The sequence below is a fragment of the Hemiscyllium ocellatum genome, chromosome 9, assembly GCF_020745735.1.
Source record: "Hemiscyllium ocellatum isolate sHemOce1 chromosome 9, sHemOce1.pat.X.cur, whole genome shotgun sequence".
Taxonomy (NCBI): domain Eukaryota; kingdom Metazoa; phylum Chordata; class Chondrichthyes; order Orectolobiformes; family Hemiscylliidae; genus Hemiscyllium; species Hemiscyllium ocellatum.
Genome location: NC_083409.1, coordinates 81,211,290 through 81,233,943, shown reverse-complemented (window position 1 = coordinate 81,233,943; position 22,654 = coordinate 81,211,290). Strand labels below are relative to the sequence as shown.

Genomic DNA, 22,654 nt, shown 5'->3' with positions numbered 1-22,654 from the left:
ATAGAAATGATAGCTGTTAAGTTTTTTATTTCCTTTGTACCCAAATATTGTATTGGAGCATCACTCCTGTTTGTTGTTATCTTGGATGAAAATGTGTTGCTGGTTAAAGCACAGCAGGTTAGGCAGCATCCAAGGAATAGGCAATTCGACGTTTCGGGCATAAGCCCTTCATCAGGAAGGGCTTTCCTGATGAAGGGCTTACGCCCGAAATGTCGAATTGCCTATTCCTTGGATGCTGCCTAACCTGCTGTGCTTTAACCAGCAACACATTTTCAACTGTGATCTCCAGCATCTGCAGACCTCATTTTTTACCCTGTTGTTATCTTGGAGCCAAGCAATATTTGCATGTCCAGTTTTCATGAGATCACTATTGGACTGAATTCGAGAATTCCTAATCTGTAATGATTTCCCTTAGCAATCCATAATTTGATTTGTAAATATGACAGTCATGTGATATATACAGATAGTAATTATGATGTAGTCTTGATTATGCTGCAGAATCATAATATGACACAATTGAGACTGAACATTAATAGTTATCATAAAAAGCAAAAATAAATGCAACTATACTGGGAACTTATGAACAAATATCAAGCAGGTCAAGCAGGTAGCAAAACAACGCATAAGAAGGAAGTACAAAACTACCAATCAATATCAACAAACAATTAGCAAAGATGATAACTGAAGCCAGTGAAAACACAATAGTTATGATAAACACTTTCGTCGCCATCTCATTTATTTGTATCCTGAAGATACGTTAAAATAAGGTTTCAATAGAAGTGACACAAAATAAATAATTTAACACAAATTAATTTCTAAAATCACCTTTCCTGTGTTTGCAATCTCTCTTATCAAGGTTTCCATTCAGAAACATAACTTCTTCCAAGTAGTGGAATTTAGGTTCATGGGATTTTCTGCAGTAAAGACTGCTGGCTATAACTATCCTAAATGAAGATCCTTAACCAGGAAATGGATACTTAACCAGGAATGTGACAATGATGTTTTCTGTATCTAAACTATTGACTACAATCCCAAATGCAATGAAAGACTGCCTCCATTCTGAGTCCAATGAACGTTCCACATTTGGTGCAGAGAGTGGATATAATGCATGCCAAGAATTTTTAAATGCATAATTTTCAGAAAGGCAGGCTATCTGCAGGGCAACCTAGTTGTTTGTAAGCCATGTCCCCTTGCTGTGCAGCAATGGGAAAGAAGTGTTGGTGAGTAAATCCTTAATTTAGCAGTAAGTTTCTTTCCATGGTCTTCCAACAGTTGTAAGCAATCAGTATCAGCAAATATGCATGGGGTCATTCAAGCAGAAAGAAAGTTACATCTGAAGGTTGCTGTGTTTTCTCTTTGTGTAAATAAAAAGCATTTACTTTTAAACATGCATAACAGAAGATAGACATGATCAACAGTGCAACAGTCTAATTGTTACATGGAAGCATCCCTGTTCCTCTCACAAGCCTTTATTTCAGGTTCAATTCAACACTTCCTTCATTCTGAAACTTTCTCTGCTGTTGTCAGCTTGGCTCAAGATTTGCATTCTTGCCTGCAAGTCATAAAACTGTAGGTTCATCCTCACTCAAGGTACTTGAGTAGAGATCTAGATACTTTCTAATCAACCTGTTCAGAGATATTATGACATAGCTCTAGAATAGATGGGACGTGAACTCAGGAGATAGAGGTGCAATCACTGCGTCACAAGAGCCTTAAAAAGCCTTTGAAAAAAAGTGCAGTACTGAGGTGCTATTGAAGAGCAACATTATCCACCATTAAAGTGGATGCAAGATATCTGGGCAGTATTCATATTCCTCTTCATTCCTTCTTCAACTCCTGCTATTCATAATTGCTGACCTGCTCTAATCCTATGTCACCCTTGATTATTCCTTGTTTACTTTTTAATTTTCCTGGTATTCTTTGCACAATTCGGTAAAAATAATGACTGCAGATGCCGGAAACCAGATTCTAGATTAGAGTGGTGCTGGAAAAGCACAGCAGTTCAGGCAGCATCTGAGGACCAGGAAAATCTACGTTTCAGGCAAAAGCCCTTCATCAGGAAAGATTCTGTGCACAATTCTCCAGCTGATTGTTTCCCAAATTACTTCTTGGTAACTTCACAGTAAAGTCTTGCAATATAATATGAGTTAACCACAAAATATATCCCCAGCCTGATAATATAGCACATTTCCACTGATTCAAATTCTCCAAGAACCTATTAATTAATGACATGGGGTGGCATGGTGGCTCAGTGGTTAGCACTGCTGCCTCACAGCACCAGGGTCCCAGGTTCGATTCCAGCCTTGGGCAACTGTCTGCGTGGAGTTTTCACATTCTCCCCCTATCTGCATGAGTTTCCTCCCACAGTCCAAAGATGTACAGGTCAGATGAATTGGCCATGCTAAATTGTCCATAGTGCTCAGTGCATTAGTCAGAGGGAAATAAGTGTGGGAGGGTTGCTCTTCGGAGGTTTGGTGTGGACTGTTTCCACACTGTAGGGAATCTAATATTTCTGTGCAACATAATTTTCAGAAACATTTTACAGGAAATATGTGGTCACATCAAAGAGGTTACAGAGCCGATTTATGAGGATGTTTTCAGGAATGAAGCATTTTAGCTATGAGGCAAATTTGCATAGGTTTACATTCTATTTTTTGCAACAGGAGTTCCAAGGATTTAATACAGGTGTACAAATTATGAGAAGCCCAGGCAGAGTACATACAAAATAAATTTCCATTATCAGAGAGGTCAATAATTCAGAACATAAATTTAAAGTAATTGGTAGCAGGATTAGAAAGGAGTTGTGAAGACATTTTTCCACCAAAAGGTGGTCAGGGTCTAGAACGAACTGTCTTAAATTATGGTATGGTAATGGGAACGGCACTTGTCACCCTTTGAAATATTTGAACATGTACTCAAAAGTCTATAACAGTCAGCTTAAGAACACTGGACTAAATGCCTACCATTATACTGTAAATTTGCAGTTTGTAAATTATGATCATTGCATTGGGATATCCATTGCATTATGTCAACAGTTGATTGAAAAGATGCACAAATCTCATTTATAAGTAATTTTGACTTTAACTTAAATACTGATTGACAAGAGGAAGCTTGAACTGGTCCCAAATCAATAATTACACAACTATTGAACCTTAAACTTTGTTTCAGCTTGAAATGAAGATCAGCTGCTATATTGGTCACTCTCAGACACCTTTATCCTCAATTATGAAATAAAAAGTGATCCATCTGAACTAATCAATCATATCTGGAAGAAACTCCAAGCAAGCTGGAGTTTGTTACATCTAGACAGGTTCTTCAACTAAGTATGTTGGGGCTTGGGTTACACAAAGACAGTAGACGGGCAGGAAGTTGGAAGAACGCTGAAAGCCAAGCAGCAGCAGAAGGTGGAGAAGTTGGTGTTTAAGGTGTAACGCTTCTTCAACTGGGGGTGCATATACGGGGAGCTGCAAATAAAGGGGGTGGTGGGGCAGGGTGGTGAAGTGGGGACATATGAAGACAGGCAGAGGGTATGACCTGGTTGGTAAATGGGAGGAATGAATCTGGTAGGTGGCCAGGAGGAGTGAAAGGGAGGGGAAGGGAAGGGAGGTTATTTGAAATTGGAGAACTCAATGTTGAGTCCTCCAGGCTGTTGGCTGTGCAGGCAGTAGGTGATGTTCCTCCAATTTGCAGTTTGGTTCGTGTTGGCCTCCTCTAGGATGGTCATATTGGAAAGGGAATGGGAATTAAAATGGGCGGTGACTGGGAGGTTCGGTCGGACCATGTGTGCCTGACTGAGATGCTTGGTGAAATGTTCCCTTAGTTTACGTTTGGTCTTCCCAATGTAGAGAAGACCACATCGGGAGCATCTGATGCAGATAACCAGGTTGGAAGAGAGGCAGGTGAACATAAAGACAGAGTAAGGTTAGATGTCAGAAGACGATGCCTTTCTAAGAGAAAAGTGGACTGTTGTGGTTCTGTTCGCCGAGCTGGAAGTTTTTGTTGCAAACGTTTCGTCCCCTGGCTAGGAGACATCATCAGTGCTCTGGAGCCTCCTGCGAAGCGCTTCTTTGATGTTTCTTCCGGTATTTATAGTGGTCTGTCCTTTCCGCTTCCGGGTGTCAGTTTCAGCTGTCCGCTGTAGTGGTTGGTATATTGGGTACAGGAGGAGGCTACAGAGCACTGATGATGTCTCCTAGCCAGGGGACGAAACGTTTGCAACAAAAACTTCCAGCTCGGCGAACAGAACCACAACGAGCACCCGAGCTACAAATCTTCGCACAAACCTAGAAAAGTGGACTTTTACAACAGGCTACTGGTTTGTGCAGTGAAAGACAAGTTTGAATCTGTTCCTATCTAGAGATCACCTTGTAAAGAAGGTAATTACTGTATAATATTTATCAGGGTCAGATTGGTCTCCTGCACTTATTTTGATCACTTGAGATGTACAAAGAGGACATTCTCACATCTGTTTTTCCCACATTGGCTTAGGTTTTGTTTAGCTTGCTTTTTGGGTAAAATGGGGAGTGTATGTATTGTGATGCACCAGACATCATAGTCTGTGGAACAGGCATGGACAGTTGGATGTTTTATTGTCCATTATTATTTGAATGCTCCTAAATTCTTCACTCAAAACATGGAAGAGAATAATTGATCATTGTTGGGAAAAAGATTGTGGTGTTGAAAAATTAATTCCTTTGACTTCAAAGTGGTAGCAACTTTAATTGTGGAATACAAAACCTTTGGTTCCAGTTGGGGGTTTATTTGTTTCACACTGGCAGGTTTATTGAGAAGAATCACTCAGCCGGAAGAATTGAATTATGGTGAAATTGCAACACATTTCTGATGGCATTTAAAATGCTAATGGATCTTCCATACGTGGAAAAAATTATGAATAGTCATTAACTTAACAACAGAATTTGCTATTCTAATCCTTTCTAAGCAACAGAACTTAAAGAAAATATTCTATATTACGTCCAATGAAATCAATTTAACAGTGAGTTATGAATCTCACATTGAAAGATAATTTCTCTCTCCCCCTCCTGGTATCATTAACAATGTAATACATTGAGCAGTTCCTATTATATGCAAATATGCTCTGTTATTAAAAATAAACCATAACTAACGATCATGGAGCCTAAGGACAAAAAGTAATCCACAGAACCATTGTAATAAGAAAGGTTAATCTACTGTACAATTGTGTATTTCATTAAACTTCAGTTTACATTTATAGATTCATGGCTTTTTTTTAACATCAATCATCCTTCAGTATATATCAGGGAACTGAGGAGATGCAAAAAATATCAATACTATCTACAGTCTTGTATTCATTAATTCTGATCATCATTCAAAATGCAATTAGGAGCCATCACACACTTGGCTACACGATTGCCTTCCCAGTAACCAACATCCTGACCATCATGGCAGTGGCAGCTGGTGCACTTGTCAACCCACACAGTTGTCCCTCCTGGGATGACATGACTTTGCGTGAAGTCGCTGTAACAATTTGGACCTTAAAATTTGAAATAGTGGAGAAAAAAATTCAAATTATTCAGTGTGGATCTATGGATTGGAGATGAAGGAATCAAGTTATCAGGTTGCAACACTTAAAAGAATTAAAGCCAGAAAAGCAAAAATACCAAAGTCTGAGAGGACCGAAGGTTCTATTTCCAAGCTATACATCTCTATGACTCTACATAAAACAAAAGGATCAATCAGTAGAACTTAACAATTTGGGCAGGGCCTAATTGCACTTCCTCAGCATGAAAAATGAAAAGAGAAGCAAGTACAGGGCGACCTTTGTATCCACGGATCCGGTTACCATGGTTTCAGTTACCCGCAGTTTACCGTGTTCCCAACTTATTACGTGGAACATTCCAGAACCAGGGACTGAGGCTGCCGGAGAGGTAAATTTCCCATTTAAATGAATGAATTCGCTACACTGTGGTTGCCCTGTATTTAATAAGATCAGAAATTAAATTGGAGGATGAGGAAAAAAAATAGAAAATGGAACCAATATTCCAAGCAGAGAGATTGTTAAGCAAAGTAATGGTTACTGCAATGGTGACCTGCAATCTTCTTCCCGACCTCTCCGGCCTATCACCCTCACCTTAACCTCCTTCCACCTATCGCATTCCCAATGCCCCTCCCCCAAGTCCCTCCTCCCTACCTTTTATCTTAGCCTGCTTGGCACACCCTCCTCATTCCTGAAGAAGGGCTCATGCCCGAAACATCGATTCCCCTGCTCCTTTGATGCTGCCTGACCTGCTGCGCTTTTCCAGCAATACATTTTTCAGCTAATGGTTACTTCAGACAGGCACACAAAGAAATAGTGAATGCATCAAAGAAATAAAATAAAGTGTGTATATAAAAGGCAGGAAGAGACCTATGCAAGAGAAAATTATGACACATCTGGATAACAGTAACAGGATAGGTCAGAGTCAGCATGGATTTATGAAGGGGAAATCATGCTTGACTAATCTTCTGGAATTTTTTGAGGATGGAACTCTGAAGACGGACAAGGGAAATCCAGTGGATGTAGTATACCTGGTCTTTCAGAAAGCCTTTGATAAAGTCCCACATAGGAGCTTAGTGAGCAAAATTAGGTCACATGGTGTTGGGGGCAAAATACTGACATGGATTGAAAATTGGTTGGCTGACAGGAAACAAAGTGTGGTGATAAACGGCTTCCTTTTGGAATGGTAGGCAGCGACCAGTGGGGTACTGCAGGGATCAGTGCTGGGACCGCAGCTTTTTACAATGTACATTAATGATATCGATGAAGGTATTAAAAGTAATATTAGCAAATTTGTTGATGACACAAAGCTGGGTGGCAGGGTGAAATGTGAGGAGGATTTTAGGAGAATACAGGGTGACCTGGACAGGCTAGGTGTATGGACGGATGCATGGCAGATGCAGTTTAATGTGGATAAATATGTGGTTATCCACTTTGTTGGCAAGAACAGGAAGGCAGATTACTACCTAAATGGAGTCAAGTTAGGTGAAGGGGCAGTACAACGAGATCTAGGTGTTCTTGTACATCAGTCAATGAAAGCAAGCATGCAGGTACAGCAGGCCATGAAGAAAGCTAATAGCATGCTGGCCTTCATAACAAGAGGAATTGAGTATAGAAGCAAAGATGTCCTTCTGCAGCTGTACAGGGCCCTGGTGAGACTGCACCTAGAATATTGTGCGCAGTTTTGGTCTCCAAATTTGAGGAAAGACATTCTGACTATTGAGGGAGTGCAGCGTAGGTTCACAAAGTCAATTCATGGAATGGCGGGACTATCTTACGTTGAAAGATTGGAGCGACTGGGCTTGTATACGCTTCAGTTTAGAAGGCTGAGAGGGGATCTGATTGAGACGTATAAGATTATTAAAGGATTAGACACTGTGGAGGCAGGAAGCATGTTTCCGCTGATGAGTGAGTCCCGAACCAAAGGGCAGAGTTTAAAAATAAGGGGTAGGCCACTTAGAACAGAGTTGAGGAGAAACTACTTCACCCAGAGAGTGATGGGTGTATGGAATGCTCTGCCCCAGAAGGCTGTGGAGGCCAAGTCTCTGGATACTTTCAAGAAAGAGTTGGATAGAGCTCTTAAGGATAGTGGAATCAAGGGTTATGGGGATAAGGCAGGAACAGGATACTGATTGAGGATGTTCAGCCATGATCATAATGAACGGTGGTGCTGGCTCAAAGGGCAGAATGGCCTAGTCCTGCACCTATTGTCTCTTGTCTATTGTCTAAAATATTTTAAAAAGGGAGAAATTGAGACCAGGAATTGTCCATCACATTTGTACTTAAAATACAAAATGCTGGTAAGCAGTGCATCTCTCATTATTCTCCAAAACAAAACAATAGGTCAAATGCAGAAGCAGACCCATGCAATTCCCCCCTTCACGCCCCTCTCCCAGCACTGTGTTAAATGAACTCCATCCCAAGTATCAACCCAATCAGTTTTCTCTACCAGAAAGAAAAAGGACAAGGTTTGACACAATTAGCGTATAGGACATTTAAAAACAAATGATGGTATATGGATGCTGCTGGAATTTATTGCCTGTCTCAGTTACTATAGAAACAGGAATGGTGAGCCACCTTCCTAACCACTACAATCCGTGTGCTGAAGGTACTCCCACAGAACTGATGAGGCACAGTTCCCAGGATTTTGATGCAGTGATAATAGCAATATATTGCCAGATCTGGATGGTTTGTGACTTGGATGGGCATTTCCTATGCGCCTTATCTATTTAGTCTGTTTTGGAAGTGCTGACACAGAATCATAGCAAGCTGCACTCACCACACTGCACTTCAGACTTGAGTTTATAGATGATCAAAAGGTTTTCAGGAGTCAGGAGCAAAGTTCCTGCTAAGCTGTGTGGGGATGCAGCAGTCTGAGAGATCAAGGTGGGAGGTGTAGTAGGGAAGCAGGAGTCAAAAAGGTCAAATCAAAATCAACGCACATTCATATTTGCTGATAAAATAGCAATATTTAGCAAAGCTGATTCTAATCTGTATTTGTCCTTCCCAAATAAAACAGACTGCTCCATGATCACCACATATGTTAGCTAAATCTTTACCGGACAGAAGGAATGTTTTATGTCTTGAACAATGACATTTGGTACAGGCATTTGCTACAATGCAGTTGCATTGAGAGATGAAATGGAAGAATGACAATGATTAGTGGTGAAAACTGAGTAAGTCTCTCCAAAATGGTCTAATCTAGGATTTGCAGGACCTTTCTCTCACCTCAAGATATCTCTGCAGTTAAGTAAAAAAATAACCGGCACTTCAATTAGGAAAACATTCCCACATGACCAAATAATTTCCAATGTCTTCCCATTCAGTGATCTATATTAATTTTTAAATCTTACCATCCTTGCACTCTGGGCAGCACTTTCCTTTCTCATACTCTGGATTAACACATGCAGGTGGAGCACAATCAGCGACTAGACAGCGTGCAATGCCATCCATGTCACAGGTACATTGTTCACACTCTGATGGCTGAAATACAACATGAATATATTCACATGAAGGTTTGCAAGCAATCGGTCATAAAATGAATTAAAGGCAAGAAATTTGAAACAAGCGTCAGCTATTCAGCTCTTCAAGAATGTTCTACCATTCACATCTATTACAGCAGGATAGTTTGTCAACTCTACACTAATCTCTGTCCTAAAAGTATCAATTGACTCTTAGGATCCATAAACATTTGGTAAATCAGAGCTCCAGATTGCCACAATGTTTTGTATTTTTTTTAAAAAAGCATCCTAATTTCATTTTTTCTGTTGTCTAAGTCAATCTTCAAACTAAAAGTTCAGCTTTTGTCTGGCAGCCAATATGTCAAGTGAATGGAGCAATGCCAATCTTCAAAAGGCTGAACGTGGATCCCATGGTAAGATACAGCCAGGCAAGTCATCAGAATCCTTGAAAATTGCTCATTTTTCAAAAACTGTACTCTTACTTGGGGCATTGAAAACATAATGACTGCAGTGGAGCAGAGTTGTGTGGTGGGCCATTCGAAGGGGGGGCTAATACAGATGTCAATTTCCTGCACTCATGGCTAGGTGTCCATTCTTGAGTAGAATTTGAATAGGAGGGAATTGTCCAAACTCATCTGAATGTAACTAGGTACTTCAAAACCATTACGTATGATCTAATTTCTGACGCTTATCCTCACTGGCACATTTTTCCCAGCTTATTCTTGGACTTCAGGGTTCTTGTGGTGCAGTGATGGTGTCCTTACCTTGGAATGAAGAGGTAGGGTTTCAAATCCCACCTGCTCATAACATATCTGAACAAATTGTTTAAAAATATCTACCACTCTGTGCAGTGGTAGTGTCCCTACCTCTGGCTAGAAGGCCAGGTTTCCAGTCCCGCCTACTCCAGAAGTGTGCCATCACATATTTGAACAGATTGCCTAAAAATACCCAATCTGGGACTTCACACTCCCAAGTAAAATCTTACAGTTTAAGTAAATATTGTTGCATGATAGCTATAAAGGCTCATCGCATTTACAATAATATTTAGGAAATACAGGATGATCAGGAACTGCCTAGTGATATTGTCAATGAAAACAAAAGAAATGATAAACATTGAATAATTACTTTACATTAATATTTGCAGTACAGGAAGGTGGTGGCATTCTGAAAATCCCAAGGAAGCTTAACAAGATTACATAAGCAAAATAATTCTATTCTATGAGTTTCCTGCCCAAACGAAGGTCTTTGGATCGCAGTTTACTGAACCATTTTTTCTTGGTGTTTTATTCAGTGATGGTTTGCAATTGCTTTCCACTCAGAGGGACAAGTTTACTTAAGTCAAATCAGAAATAAAACTTTGCCATCACATTATCTTAAACATTAGTCATTGAAGCTAACAGGCTGCTTCTTAAGCAAAATTTTAGCATTGGAGTAAATAATGGCACTAGATAGTCACACCTTCCTCGGACTAGACAGTTTCCATCCCAAGAGTTTAAAAAAACAAACAGATGAAAACCCTTGTTGCCGTATTCCAAAGATTTTTTGGTTTAGTAACAATTCGTTTAGATGCAAAATTATGTTACTCCATTATTGGAGAAAAGTGAGAAGGATAACAGGGAATTACAGATCATTAACTGTATTGTTAGAAAGTATTTGTCTATATTTAAGGATAGAGTACTGAACACTTAAAAAATTTATATTCATTTGTAAAGGATAGGATATTCACGTTGAAATTGACTGAACCTTTTGAAGAGTTGACTAAATTACAGGACAAATTAGTGCAAATGAATGTTATATATGCAAACTTCCAGAAGGCATTTGATGATATTAAACTAAATTGGAACTCGTGGAATTGAAGGCACATTATTGACCTGATAAAGAAATTGAGTAGCAACAATCAGAAACTAGGGATATTGGGAAGATCCTCCAAGTGACAGGAGCTGGCTAGTGGTGTGCTGTCAGCCTGCAGTGATTTGTTTTGGGACATCACCGAGTTTACTGAAGACTTACTGACAGACTAGAAAGCTATTTAGCCAAGTTTGCCAATGACACAAAAGTAGGTGGTAGTATGAGCAGTGTATATAGAAACATAAATTATAAGGTTTTATTAATAAAATAAGCAAGTCCGCGAAACAGTGGCAAATGGATTTCAGTGTAGGCAACTGTCAGGTCAATGTTTTAATTAAATAGGTAAGTCAGAGAGCCTTTTACTGAAAAGAAACTTATAACATTGGAGGTCCACAGAGACTTAGGGTCCCATATAAATGGATTAACATATTATGAAAAGGTGCAGCAAATAATCAGTGTTAATTGAATGTTGGTCTTTTTATCTGGAGGATAAAAATGTGAAAGTTATACTAAAGCCTAAAGACTGTTTGGAGTACTGTGAACATTCCATGTTCCCCACCTGTGGAAGATATATCATCCTTGGAGGAAACATGACCGATTTACCAGGATGATACCTAGACTCCAGTCTATGAAGCAAGATTGCAACAATTTGAGTTGAATTCCCTGGAACCTATGAAAAGTTTAATTTCAGTGAAGTTTAAGAGATACTAAGGCAAATAACTAGTATAGACAGGGAGCAACAACTTTTGCTAATTGAAGGGTCGAGGACTAGTGGATGAATTTAAGTTAGAGTCAAATCTTTTATATAACAATTTGAAACTCTTCTTCAAATGCTAATTGATGCTTCATAGATTATTAATTTTGAATGAGATTGATACTTTTGTTAACCAAGTGTTTTAAGGGATGAAAGTCTGCTTTTATGAAAGTGCACGTGAACTTACAAATTAGGAGCAGGAGAAGGTTTCTTGAGCCTGCTCCACCATTCAATAAGATTGGAGCTGATCGGATTATAGCCTCAACTTCACTTTTCTGCCCACCTACTTTACTCTTTGACAAGAATCTGGCTACCTCTGCCTTAGAATTATTCAATGACCCTGCCTTCGTTGTTTTTTGGTGAAGTGAATTTCACATCCTCTCAGAGAAAAAAAAATCTCCCATCCTATGTTGATCCACCTGTTCCTGACACTAGCCATTCTGAGCTAACACTGATTTTACTAATATTGAGCCAGGAGCCACCTTCTGATAATAAAATTTACAGTTACAGTAAAAATGTCAACGCTTTCAACAATTAACAGCCTACTCTAGTTCGTTGCTGCCGCCTTGGCCCCCACATTCTTATTGTGTCTGATATTTTTAACTTAACTTCAAATGTATTACATTGACTACAAAATTGTTTGGAACATCCAAGAGACAGTTGCAATATAAATTCAATTTGCTTTGTTTTGATGCCTGAATTATGTTTCACAGGAACATTATGAAATAGAATTTGACACTACCACATGCCAGAATATTGAGACAGTTGATTCTAATCTTACCAGAAGGGTGGGTGTTTAAAAAAACACAATTTAAGGAACTTGAAAGTAAGGATGAGAATTTTTAAACTGCTGCATTTCAAACTGGGAGCCAGTGTTGGTTGGCAAGTAGAGGGGTGAACAGAATTGGGTGTAAATTAGGAAACAACATTATGAAGGTAGAGAACAGGTGTCCAGTAAGGAAACCACAATAATAGTCAAGCCTGAAGGTAATAAAGCTATGAATGAAGGTTTCACAGAGTCGTTAAGCATAGAAACAGACCCTTTGGTTCAACTAGTCCACATTGACCATGTTCCCAAACTAAACTAGTCCCACCTGCCTGTGTTTGGCCATATCGCTCCAAGTGTTTCTACTCATGTACTTATCCAAACGTGTTTGAAATGTTTTAACAGTACCTGCATTGACCACTTCCTCTGGCAGTTCATTCCATACACTAACTACTCTCTGAGTAAAACAAGTTGCCCTTTTCTAGTCTCCTTATCTATGCCCATCATGATTTTATAAACCTCTATAAGGTCACCCCCCCAACCTCCTACGGTCCAGTGAAGAAGTCCCAGCCTATCCAGACTAGTTTTATAACTCAATCCCTCCGTTCAGGAATAGAGGGACCATGGGAAGAGCTGAGTCAGGTGATGATACAGAGAAGGAGGAGGTAATCTTTTGCTGATTGAACAGACATGGAGTCAGAAGCTCAGCAGGGATCAAATGGTGGGTAAGGTTACAAACAATTTGCTCAGACCTAGATAGTGATAAAAGCAAAGGATGAAGTGACTGTGATTAAAGACAATGGATTTGCTGGTTCTCAATTTTTGATGGGAAACAGTGTTGCTCACCAACTCCAAAACTGGTTTAGTCTCTGAAAATATTTTGTGAGTTTCACTCTGCTAACTTCCCCCACAACCTCTGAGCTAACACATCCATCCCCACCCCCATTCACTGATTGTACTCTTTGCTACCTTCTCCTCAGCTCCCCCCTTCCCCCTCCCCCCCATTTATCTCTCCACCCTCTCCATTCCTGATGAAGGGCTTTTGCCCAAAACGTTGATTTTCCTGCTTCTCGGATGCTGCCTGACCTACTGTGCTTTTCCAGCACCACTCTAATCTAAACTCTGGTTTCCAGCATCTGCGGTCCTTGTTTTTACCCCGAGACATCCTGTGTCTAAATAGTCCAATGGATCCAGAATGAAAAAAATTCACAATAAAACCAGAGCAATGCCTCATGTTACTTGAGGCAAAAAGCTCTACCAATAGCTCTGAGCCAACCTGACACAATAACTATAAAACAAAAAATACAAAAGTCATGGATTGAGGCATTTAAGTCCACCTGCTTTGACTTGGATTATTAGCCAATTCAAATTGTTGCCTTTCAAAACTTTTGTGAAAAATTCCTGGAAGTAATGTCCTTTGATTTATGGACATCAAATACAATAGAACTCTTTCTACTGCTATTTTGGAAATCATACAAAATGTTATGAGTTCAGGCTCCATAATATTTGCCAAGAATAAGAATCATTCTAATGACAACTTTGGAAAACAAGTTACTTAAAATGGTTACATTAGTAGCAACAAACCAGTAATCTCAACTCAAAGCATGCAAAACTTCCTGTCTCCCTGCTATTGGCCTACCATATGTTTTTGCATGGTATTGTTCCTGATTTTAAAATATTGCAAGTTTATGTAATGTTGAGTAGGAGGAGTCTCCAGGGTACAAAGTTTCTTCTGGAGACCAAGATAATGGACTTGACCTTCCATAGATTGAAAATTGGTTAATATGCAGAAGACAAAGAGTCAGGATTAATGGGTCTTTTTCAGGTTGGAAAGATGTAACAAGTGGAGTACCACAAGGATCAGTCTGAGGGGCTCAATTTTTACTATCTACATTAATGATATGGAGGAGGGGCACAGCGTAATGTACCCAAATTAGCTGGCAATACAAAAATAGATGGGATGGCATGTTGTGATGAGCACATAAGATATAAATAAGATGAATGAGTGGCAAAAACTTGGTATATGGAGTTTAAAATGAAGTCAAGCACTTTATTAGGAAGAATCAAAAGGCAAACTATTATTAAAATGGACAGAAATTGTAAAAAGATGTAGCACAGAGGAATGCGGGTATTATTGTGCATGAAACAGCAAGTAATTGAACAGGCAAACAGAATTTTGATCTTTTCTGCAGAGGGTTGGAGTTTAAAAAATAGTTACAACTTTTAACAACTATACAGGGTGTTAGTGAGGCTGCAACTGCAGTGCTGAGTTCAGGTTTGTCTCAATATTTAAGAAAACATACCGGCACTGAGGGCAGTTCAAAAGGCTGATTCCTATGGTAATGCAGTTGACTTATCAAGAACAGTTAAACAGGTTAGGCCCTTATTCATGACATCTTAAAAGAATTGGAACACAAGATTTTGATGGGGCTTGACACTGTAGGTGTTGAGAAGATGTTCCCCCCACTGAGGGATCAGGAACTAGGGGATATAGTTACAAAATAAAGGGACACCATTTAAATCTGAAATGTATCCGACCAATAGATCCACATCAGATGCCATATTACGTGCCCTTCACTCCTCCTTAGAACATCTTGACACCAAGAACAGCTACGTAAGAATCCTACTCACTGACTACAGTTCAGCCTTCAACACTATTATCCCCTCAAGACTGATTACTAAACGTAGTGATCTCAGACTAAGTGCCACTCTCTGAAACTGGATTATTAGTTTCCTGACCCACAGGCCACAATCAGTGAAGATTGGGGACAATATTTCATCCTCACTAACACTCAATATTGGAGTCCCCCAGGGGTGTGTACTCAGCCCCTTCAGTACTCACTGTATATCCATGACTATGTCGCTAAATACCAGACTAATGCCATTTACAAGTTCACTGATGACACCACCATAGTCGTCGAATCTCAGATGGCAATGAAACAGATTACAGACGGGAGGTGGAAGACCTGGAAAAATGGTGTACTGAGAACAACCTAACTCTCAATGCCAGCAAAACCAAGGAACTCATTATTGACTGTTGGCGGGATGTTACTCATGCTCCCCCTACCCATTAACAGAACAGAGGTGGAACGAGTGGAGAGTGTCAAGCTCCTGGGAGTGGTCATCCACAACATGGACTCTTCATGTGGACACACTGGTTACAAAGACCCAACAATATATCTTTTTCCTCAGGCAGCTGAGGAAATTTGGCATGACGGCGAATATCCTTGCCAACTTTTATAGTTGCGTCATCAAGAACACTCTGTCTGGATGTATCACTACCTGGTATGGCAACTGTACCTTTCAACATCGGAGATGGTTACAGAGAGTGGTGAACTCGGTCTGGACAATCTCAAAGGCCAGCCTCCCATCTATAGAATCCATCTACCAGGCCTGCTGTCAAGCAAGGGCCACCAGCATTATCAAAGACCCATCCCAGCCTGGCAATATTTTTCTACAACCTCTACCATCAGGGAGACGGTACAGAAGCCTGAACACATGCACCAGCCAGTTTCATAACAGTTTCTACCCTATTGTTGTTGGAATACTGAATGGACTCACAAACTCTTAACATTCGCCTGTACCTATGTTTTTGTTTTTGCTGCTGTTTACCTATTATTTATTTATCTATGCTGTTTAACTGCCTGTATTGCTTGCATGACAAAGCTTTTCACTGCGCCTCAGTACACGTGACAATAAATTCAATTCAATTCAATGTAATGCATTTAGCCATGTTCTGATCCAAACCGCTAAATCACTCTCAATCCCATGCCTCTCTATTTTGTGCAACAGCCTACAGTGGGGAAACTTATCAAACGTTGTACTGAAATCCAACTGCTTTACCCTTATTCACCTGTTTGGTCACCTTCTCAAAGAACTCAATAAGGTTTGAGAGGCACAACCTACCCTTCACAAAACTGTGTTGATTATCCCTAATCAACTTATTCCTTTCTAGATGATAAACCCTATCTCTTATAACCTTTTCTAACATTTCATCCACAAGCAAAGTAAGGCTCACTGGTTATAATTTCCAGTGTTGTCTCTACTCCCCTTCTTGAACAAGGGGACAACATTTGCCAGTCTTCTGGCACTATTTGTGTAGACAATGACGACATGAAGATCAAAGCCAAAGGCTCTGCAGTTTCCTCCCTAGCTTCCCAGAGAATCCTAGGATAAATCCCATCTGGCCCAGGGGACTTATCTATTTTCACATTTTCCAGAATTGCTAACATCTCCTCCTTGTAAACCCCAATCCCGTCTAGTCTAGTAGCCTGATTCTCAGTATTCTCTTCAACAACATCGTCTTTTTCTAGTGTGAATACTGATGAAAAATATTCATTTAGTGTTTCTCCTATCTCCCCTGACTCTACACACACCTTCCCACTATTATCCTTGATTGGCCTAATCTTAATCTGGTCATTCTTTTATTTCTGATATACCTATAGAAAGCTTTAGGGTTTTCCTTGATCCTATCCATCAATGACTTCTCATGTCCCCTCCTGGTTCTTCTTAACTCTTTCTTTACGTCTTTAGGCTAACTTGAAACTCAAAAGTGCCCTAACTGAACCTTCATGTCTCATCCTAACATCAGCCTTCTTCTTCCTTTTGACAAGAGATTCAACTTCTTTAGTAAATCATGGCTCCCTTGCTTGACCACTTCGTCCTTGCCTGACAGGTACATACTTATCAAGGACTTGCAGTAGCTGTTCCTTGAATAAGCTCTGCATTTCAATTGTGCCCATCCCCTGCAGTTTCCTTCCCCATCTTATGCATTCTAAATCTTGCCTAATTGTATCGTAATTGCCTTTCCTCCAGCTATAACTTTTGCCCTGCAGTATATACCTATCCCTGTCCATCACAAAAGTAAATATAACCGAATTGTGGTCACTATCACCAAAGTGCTCACCTCACCTCCATATCTAACACCTGGCCTGGTTCATTACCCAGTACTAAATCTAATGTGGCCTCGCCCCTTACTGGCCTGTCTACATGCTGTGTCAGGAAACCCTCCTGCCACACATTGGACAAAAGCTGATCTATCTAAAGTATTCCGAGTCAATATTTGGAAAGTTAAAGTCCCCCATAATAACTACCCTGTCACTCTCGCTCCTGTTGAGAATCATAAGACCATAAGACATATGAGTGGAAGTAAGGCCATTCGGCCCATCGAGTCCACTCCACCATTCAATCATGGCTGATGGGCATTTCAACTCCACTTACCCACATTCTCCTCATAGCTCTTAATTCCTTGTGACATCAAGAATTTATCAATCTCTGCCTTGAAGACATTTAGCGTCCCGGCCTCCACTGCACTCTACGGCAATGAATTCCTCAGGCCCACCACTCTCTGGCTGAAGAAATGTCTCCGCATTTCTGTTCTGAATTTACCCCCTCTAATTCTAAGGCTGTGCCCACGGGTCCTAGTCTCTTCGCCTAACGGAAACAATTTCCTAGCGTCCACCCTTTCCAAACCATGTATTATCTTGTAAGTTTCTATTAAATCTCCCCTTAATCTTCTAAACTTCAATGAATACAATCCCAGGATCCTCAGCCGTTCCTCGTATGATAGACCTAACATTCCAGGGATCATCCGTGTGAATCTCCGCTGGACATGTTCCAGTGCCAGTATGTCCTTCCTGAGGTGTGGGAACCAAAACTGAACACAGTACTCCAAATGGAGCCTAACCAGAGCTTTATTAAGTCTCAGTAGCACAACGGTGCTTTTATATTCCAACTCTCTTGAGATAAATGACAACATTGCATTCGCTTTCTTAATCACGGACTCAACCTGCATGCTTACCTTTACAGAATCCTCGACTAGCACTCCCAGATCCCTTTGTAATGTGGCTTTACGAATTTTCTCACCGTTTAGAAAGTAGTCCATGCTTGTATTCTTTTTTCCAAAGTGCAAGACCTCGCATTTGCTCACATTGAATTCCATCAGCCATTTCCTGGACCACTCTCCCAAACTGTCTAGATCCTTCTGCAGCCTCCCCACTTCCTCAGTACTACCTGCCTGTCCACCTAACTTTGTATCATCGGCAAACTTTGCTAGAATGCCCCCAGTCCCTTCATCCAGATAATCAATATATAATGTGAACAGCTGCGACCCCAACACTGAACCCTGTGGGACACCACTTGTCACCAGCTGCCATTCCAAAAAACAACCTTTTATCCCAACGCTCTGCCTTCTGTCAGACAGCCAATCCTCAATCCATACCAGTAGCTCACCTTGAACACCATGGGCCCTCACCTTGCTCAGCAGCCTCTTGTGTGGCACCTTATCAAAGGCCTTTTGGAAGTCTAGATAGACCACATCCACTGGGTTTCCCTGGTCTAACCTACTTGTCACCTCTTCAAAGAATTCCAACAGGTTTGTAAGGCACGACCTCCCCTTACTAAATTTCCTGAGAAGGGCGGCACGGTGGCACAGTGGTTAGCACTGCTGCCTCACAGCGCCAGGGACCTGGGTTCAATTCCCGCCTCAGGCGACTGACTGTGTGGAGTTTGCACGTTCTCCCCGTGTCTGCGTGGGTTTCCTCCGGGTGCTCCGGTTTCCTCCCACAGTCCAAAGATGTGCGGGTCAGGTGAATTGGCCATGCTAAATTGCCCGTAGTGTTAGGTAAGGTGTATATGTAGGGGTATGGGTGGTGTTCGCTTCGGCGGGTCGGTGTGGACTTGTTGGGCCGAAGGGCCTGTTTCCACACTGTAAGTAATCTAATCTAAATCCATGTTGACTTGTTCTAATCAGACTCTGCTCTTCCAAGAATTTAGAAACCTCATCCTTAATGATGGATTCTAGGATTTTACCAACAACCGAGGTTAGGCTAATTGGCCTATAATTTTCCATCTTTTGTCTTGATCCTTTCTTGAACAAGGGGGTTACAACAGCAATCTTCCAATCATCCGGGATTTTCCTCGTCTCCAGTGACTTTTGAAAGATCTCAACCAATGCCTCTACTATTTCCTCAGCCACCTCCCTCAGAACTCTTGGATGTATCCCATCGGGGCCAGGAGATTTATCAATTTTAAGACCTTTTAGCTTTTCTAGTAGTTTCTCTTTTGCAATGGCAACCATACTCAACTCAGCCCCCTGACTCCCTTTAGTTGTTGGGATATTACTCATGTCTTCCACTGTGAAGACTGACGCAAAGTACTTGTTAAGTTCTCCTGCTATTTCCTTATCACCCATCACTAGGCTTCCAGCATCGGTTTGAAGTGGCCCAATGACTACTTTTGCTTGTCGTTTGTTTCTCATGTATTGAAAGAAACTTTTTCTATCATTTCTAATATTACTGGCTAGCTTACTTTCATATTTGATCTTCTCCTTCCTTATTTCTCTCTTTGTTATCCTCTGTTTGTTTTTGTAGCCTTCCAAATCTTTTGATTTCCCACTGCTCTTGGCTACTTTATAGGATCTCTCTTTTTCTTTAATACATTTCCTGACTTCCTTTGTCAGCCATGGCTGTCTAATCCCTCCCCGGATAATCTTTCTTTTCTTGGGGATGAACTTCTGTACAGTGTCCTCAATTAGACCCACAAACTCCTGCCATTTTTGCTCTACTGTCTTCCCCGCTAGGCTCTGCTTCCAGTCTATTTTCATCAGTTCCTCTCTCATGCCCTCATAATTACCTTTATTTAACTGTAACACCATTACATCTGATTTTGCCTTTTCTCTTTCATACTGCAGACTGAATCAGTGATCACTGATTCCTACGTGTTCCCTTACTTTAAGATCTTTTATAAAGTCTGGTTCATTACATAGCACTAGGTCCAGAATAGCCTGCTCCCTTGTGGGCTCCATAACAAGCTGTTCCAAAAAGCCATCCTGTAGAGGTTTATAAAATCATGAGGGGCATAGATAAGGTGGAGGAGTCCAGGACTAGAGGGCATAGGTTTAGGGTGAAAGGGAAAAGATATAAAAGGGACCTAAGGGGTAACTTTTTCGCAAGTGAGTGATGCGTGTATGAAGTGAGTTGCCAGAGGAAGTGGTGGAGGCTGGTACAGTTACAGCATTTGAAAGGCATCTGGATGGATAGATGAATAGGAAGGGTTTAGAGGGATATGGGCCAAGTGCTAGCTAGATTAGGATATCTGGTTGGCATGGACAAGTTGGACCGAAGGGTCTGTTTCCGTGCTGTTCATCTCGCTGATTCGATGACTTCTCCAAGACAATAGTGAATATTTGGCATTCTCTACCCCATAGCATTTTGGAGGCTAAATCACTGAAAACATTGAAAGAGGAGATGGATAGTTTTTTATAAATGATGTTTTTATCTGTGCTAAAGGCTACAACGATGAGGAGCTATGACACATGATGGTACCAGAATAGATCATTCATGACTTTGGTTGGAGCCATTTTGGTGTTGTCGGAGGGACAGTCTGAGACAGAATTGGAGAGATTCAGACAGAGACAAAAGCACAAATCTAAATGATAACATCTTGAAAGAATTTGCTGAAAAGTGGAAATTGGACAGCTGGTGAGAGTACAGAGTCAAGAGGGAGACATTCTATAGAGGATGAGTACTTTTGAAGTGTAGTTAATAGTGTTTTGCATCAAAGTGCTTCTACCTGTGAAGTACATCTGTATTTCAGACAACCCTTTTAAGTGTGAACACAAAACAATAAATATCTCTATTCTTTCTGAGAAGACAGTTAATTGAATGCTTATGTGTTGTTATCCATACGGCTGTTCCAAAATCTTCTGTGGTAGATATGAACAGAAAAGTTTATTTTAACCATGGCAGCCTGTTTGAGTGGAATATTCTTGAAAAGCATTGTCAGCGCTCAAGGGATTAAACTGACTGCACATCTACACAGCCTTGCGGAAAGAAAGACTACAGAAACAAACCGGGAACAAAAGTTTGGAGAATGAACATTTACGGATCATAGCGTTAAACAGAGGAGTGGAGAAACAGCAAGAAACGAAGCCGTGAAATAAAGATGATCGCAAAGGATTTGGCGAGTTTAAGGGTTAGACAAAGACCGGGCATCGGGTGGAGACGAAAATGTCATGTAACAAAGTAATATCACAAAAAAAAATCGGAAAGAGACAGAGAGAGAATATGAAACACCAGAAAGCAGTGGTGGACCAGAAAGGGAACAGAAACAGCTAGACAGATATGAAGTAACTTTCTGTGAGAATCCCGATTGTAGTTTATCATCTAATTGGGATTAGTTGCTTCTGAGTCCGCCTTAACAAAATGCCAGCTCTGTCCCCTGCAACAATGCTATTTCTCGATACCTGGAAGTGCTGGCCCAGCTCGTACACAGCTCCGCGGTATTCACAGCCGATCCTCTCGCAGCGGGGGCAGCAGGCGCTCGGGTAGTGGCTGACATGGATACAGGCTGGAGGCAGCGGTCCACACTCGGGGTGAGGGGTACACACTGGGCCGGCCAGCGTGCACTCGCATCGGCTGCAGGGATCCGACTCCAGCGTGTACCACTCGCCCACATAATACACCCTGCCGTTCGCCTCGCAAGTCCTGGGCATTGAGAATGCCAGGCTGTGCCCTCCTAACAGTGCCAGGAGCAGGGAGAAAAGCAGCTGGCCCGCCTGCACTGACATGCTGCTCGGTGGCTCCTTGTAAATCCGGAGGCTGCAATGATGCGGGAGAATTGTTTGTAGCATCTGGGATTGGAGACACCTTCCGTCCAAATGCGCAGGAATGCTGCTGTATCGATCCAATCTTCTCCACTGTCTCCGTTTCCAGACGTTTGGATACGGCGGTCACTGCAAAAAAAACTTTCTTTTCAAATAAATGCTCGAACAGATTTTTAAAACTCTTTTGGGAAAACGCCGAGATCTATCTTTGTGGATTTCGGGAGGAGGGGAGTAACTGCAGCAGCAGTTGTAAATGTAGAATTTGCAAAACGTTCAAATTCCAGCTGTAAACGAAATGCAAAACAAAAGTCACTGCTTATGCCTATTGGATCGTCCTTTATACCCCCCCGCCCCCAGCGTGTTCTTAACGCTGCAATGTCTGCTCAGGACATGAGTTTAATTGTTATTCTCAGCGGGAGGGATTCTTCGCCCGGATTATCGATTTGTCTTGAGTTTCCTGCCTATCTTGTGTCACTGCAGATACCAAGAGTCGCCCCACCCCCTCGCACGTGCTGGACCAATAAAAAAAGGTTAAAAATCACAGAACACCAGGTTATAGTCCAAAAGGTTTAATTGGAAGCACTAGCTTTTCGAGCGCTGCTCCTTCATCAGGTGGTTATGGAGAACACAATTGTAAGAAACAGAATTTATAGCAAAAGTTTGCAGTGTGATGTAATTGAAATTATACAGTGAAAAATACCTTGATTGT

General features: G+C 41.1%; 1 protein-coding gene across 1 annotated transcript; it reads right to left on the bottom strand.

Moving 5' to 3' along the window:
* Positions 1-235: 235 nt before the first annotated feature.
* Positions 236-22,369, bottom strand: zgc:113531 (uncharacterized protein LOC541359 homolog). The gene is made up of 3 exons (XM_060830511.1): positions 21,586-22,369; positions 8,866-8,995; positions 236-5,509 (listed from the first exon to the last, which is right to left on the bottom strand). Exons 1-3 carry the CDS (start codon positions 21,970-21,972, stop codon positions 5,328-5,330), a joined length of 699 nt encoding a protein of 232 aa, XP_060686494.1. The 5' UTR covers positions 21,973-22,369; the 3' UTR covers positions 236-5,327.
* Positions 22,370-22,654: the final 285 nt, after the last annotated feature.

Coding starts and splice junctions, on each gene's coding strand:
- zgc:113531 (XM_060830511.1), bottom strand. CDS start 21,972: ATGCTACAAACAATTCTCCCGCATCATTGCAGCCTCCGGATTTACAAG. Junction 8,996..21,585: donor AGCTGGGCCAGCACTTCCAG/GTATCGAGAAAT, acceptor GTTGTATTTCAG/CCATCAGAGTGTGAACAATG. Junction 5,510..8,865: donor CTGCCCAGAGTGCAAGGATG/GTAAGATTTAAA, acceptor TCAAATTTTAAG/GTCCAAATTGTTACAGCGAC.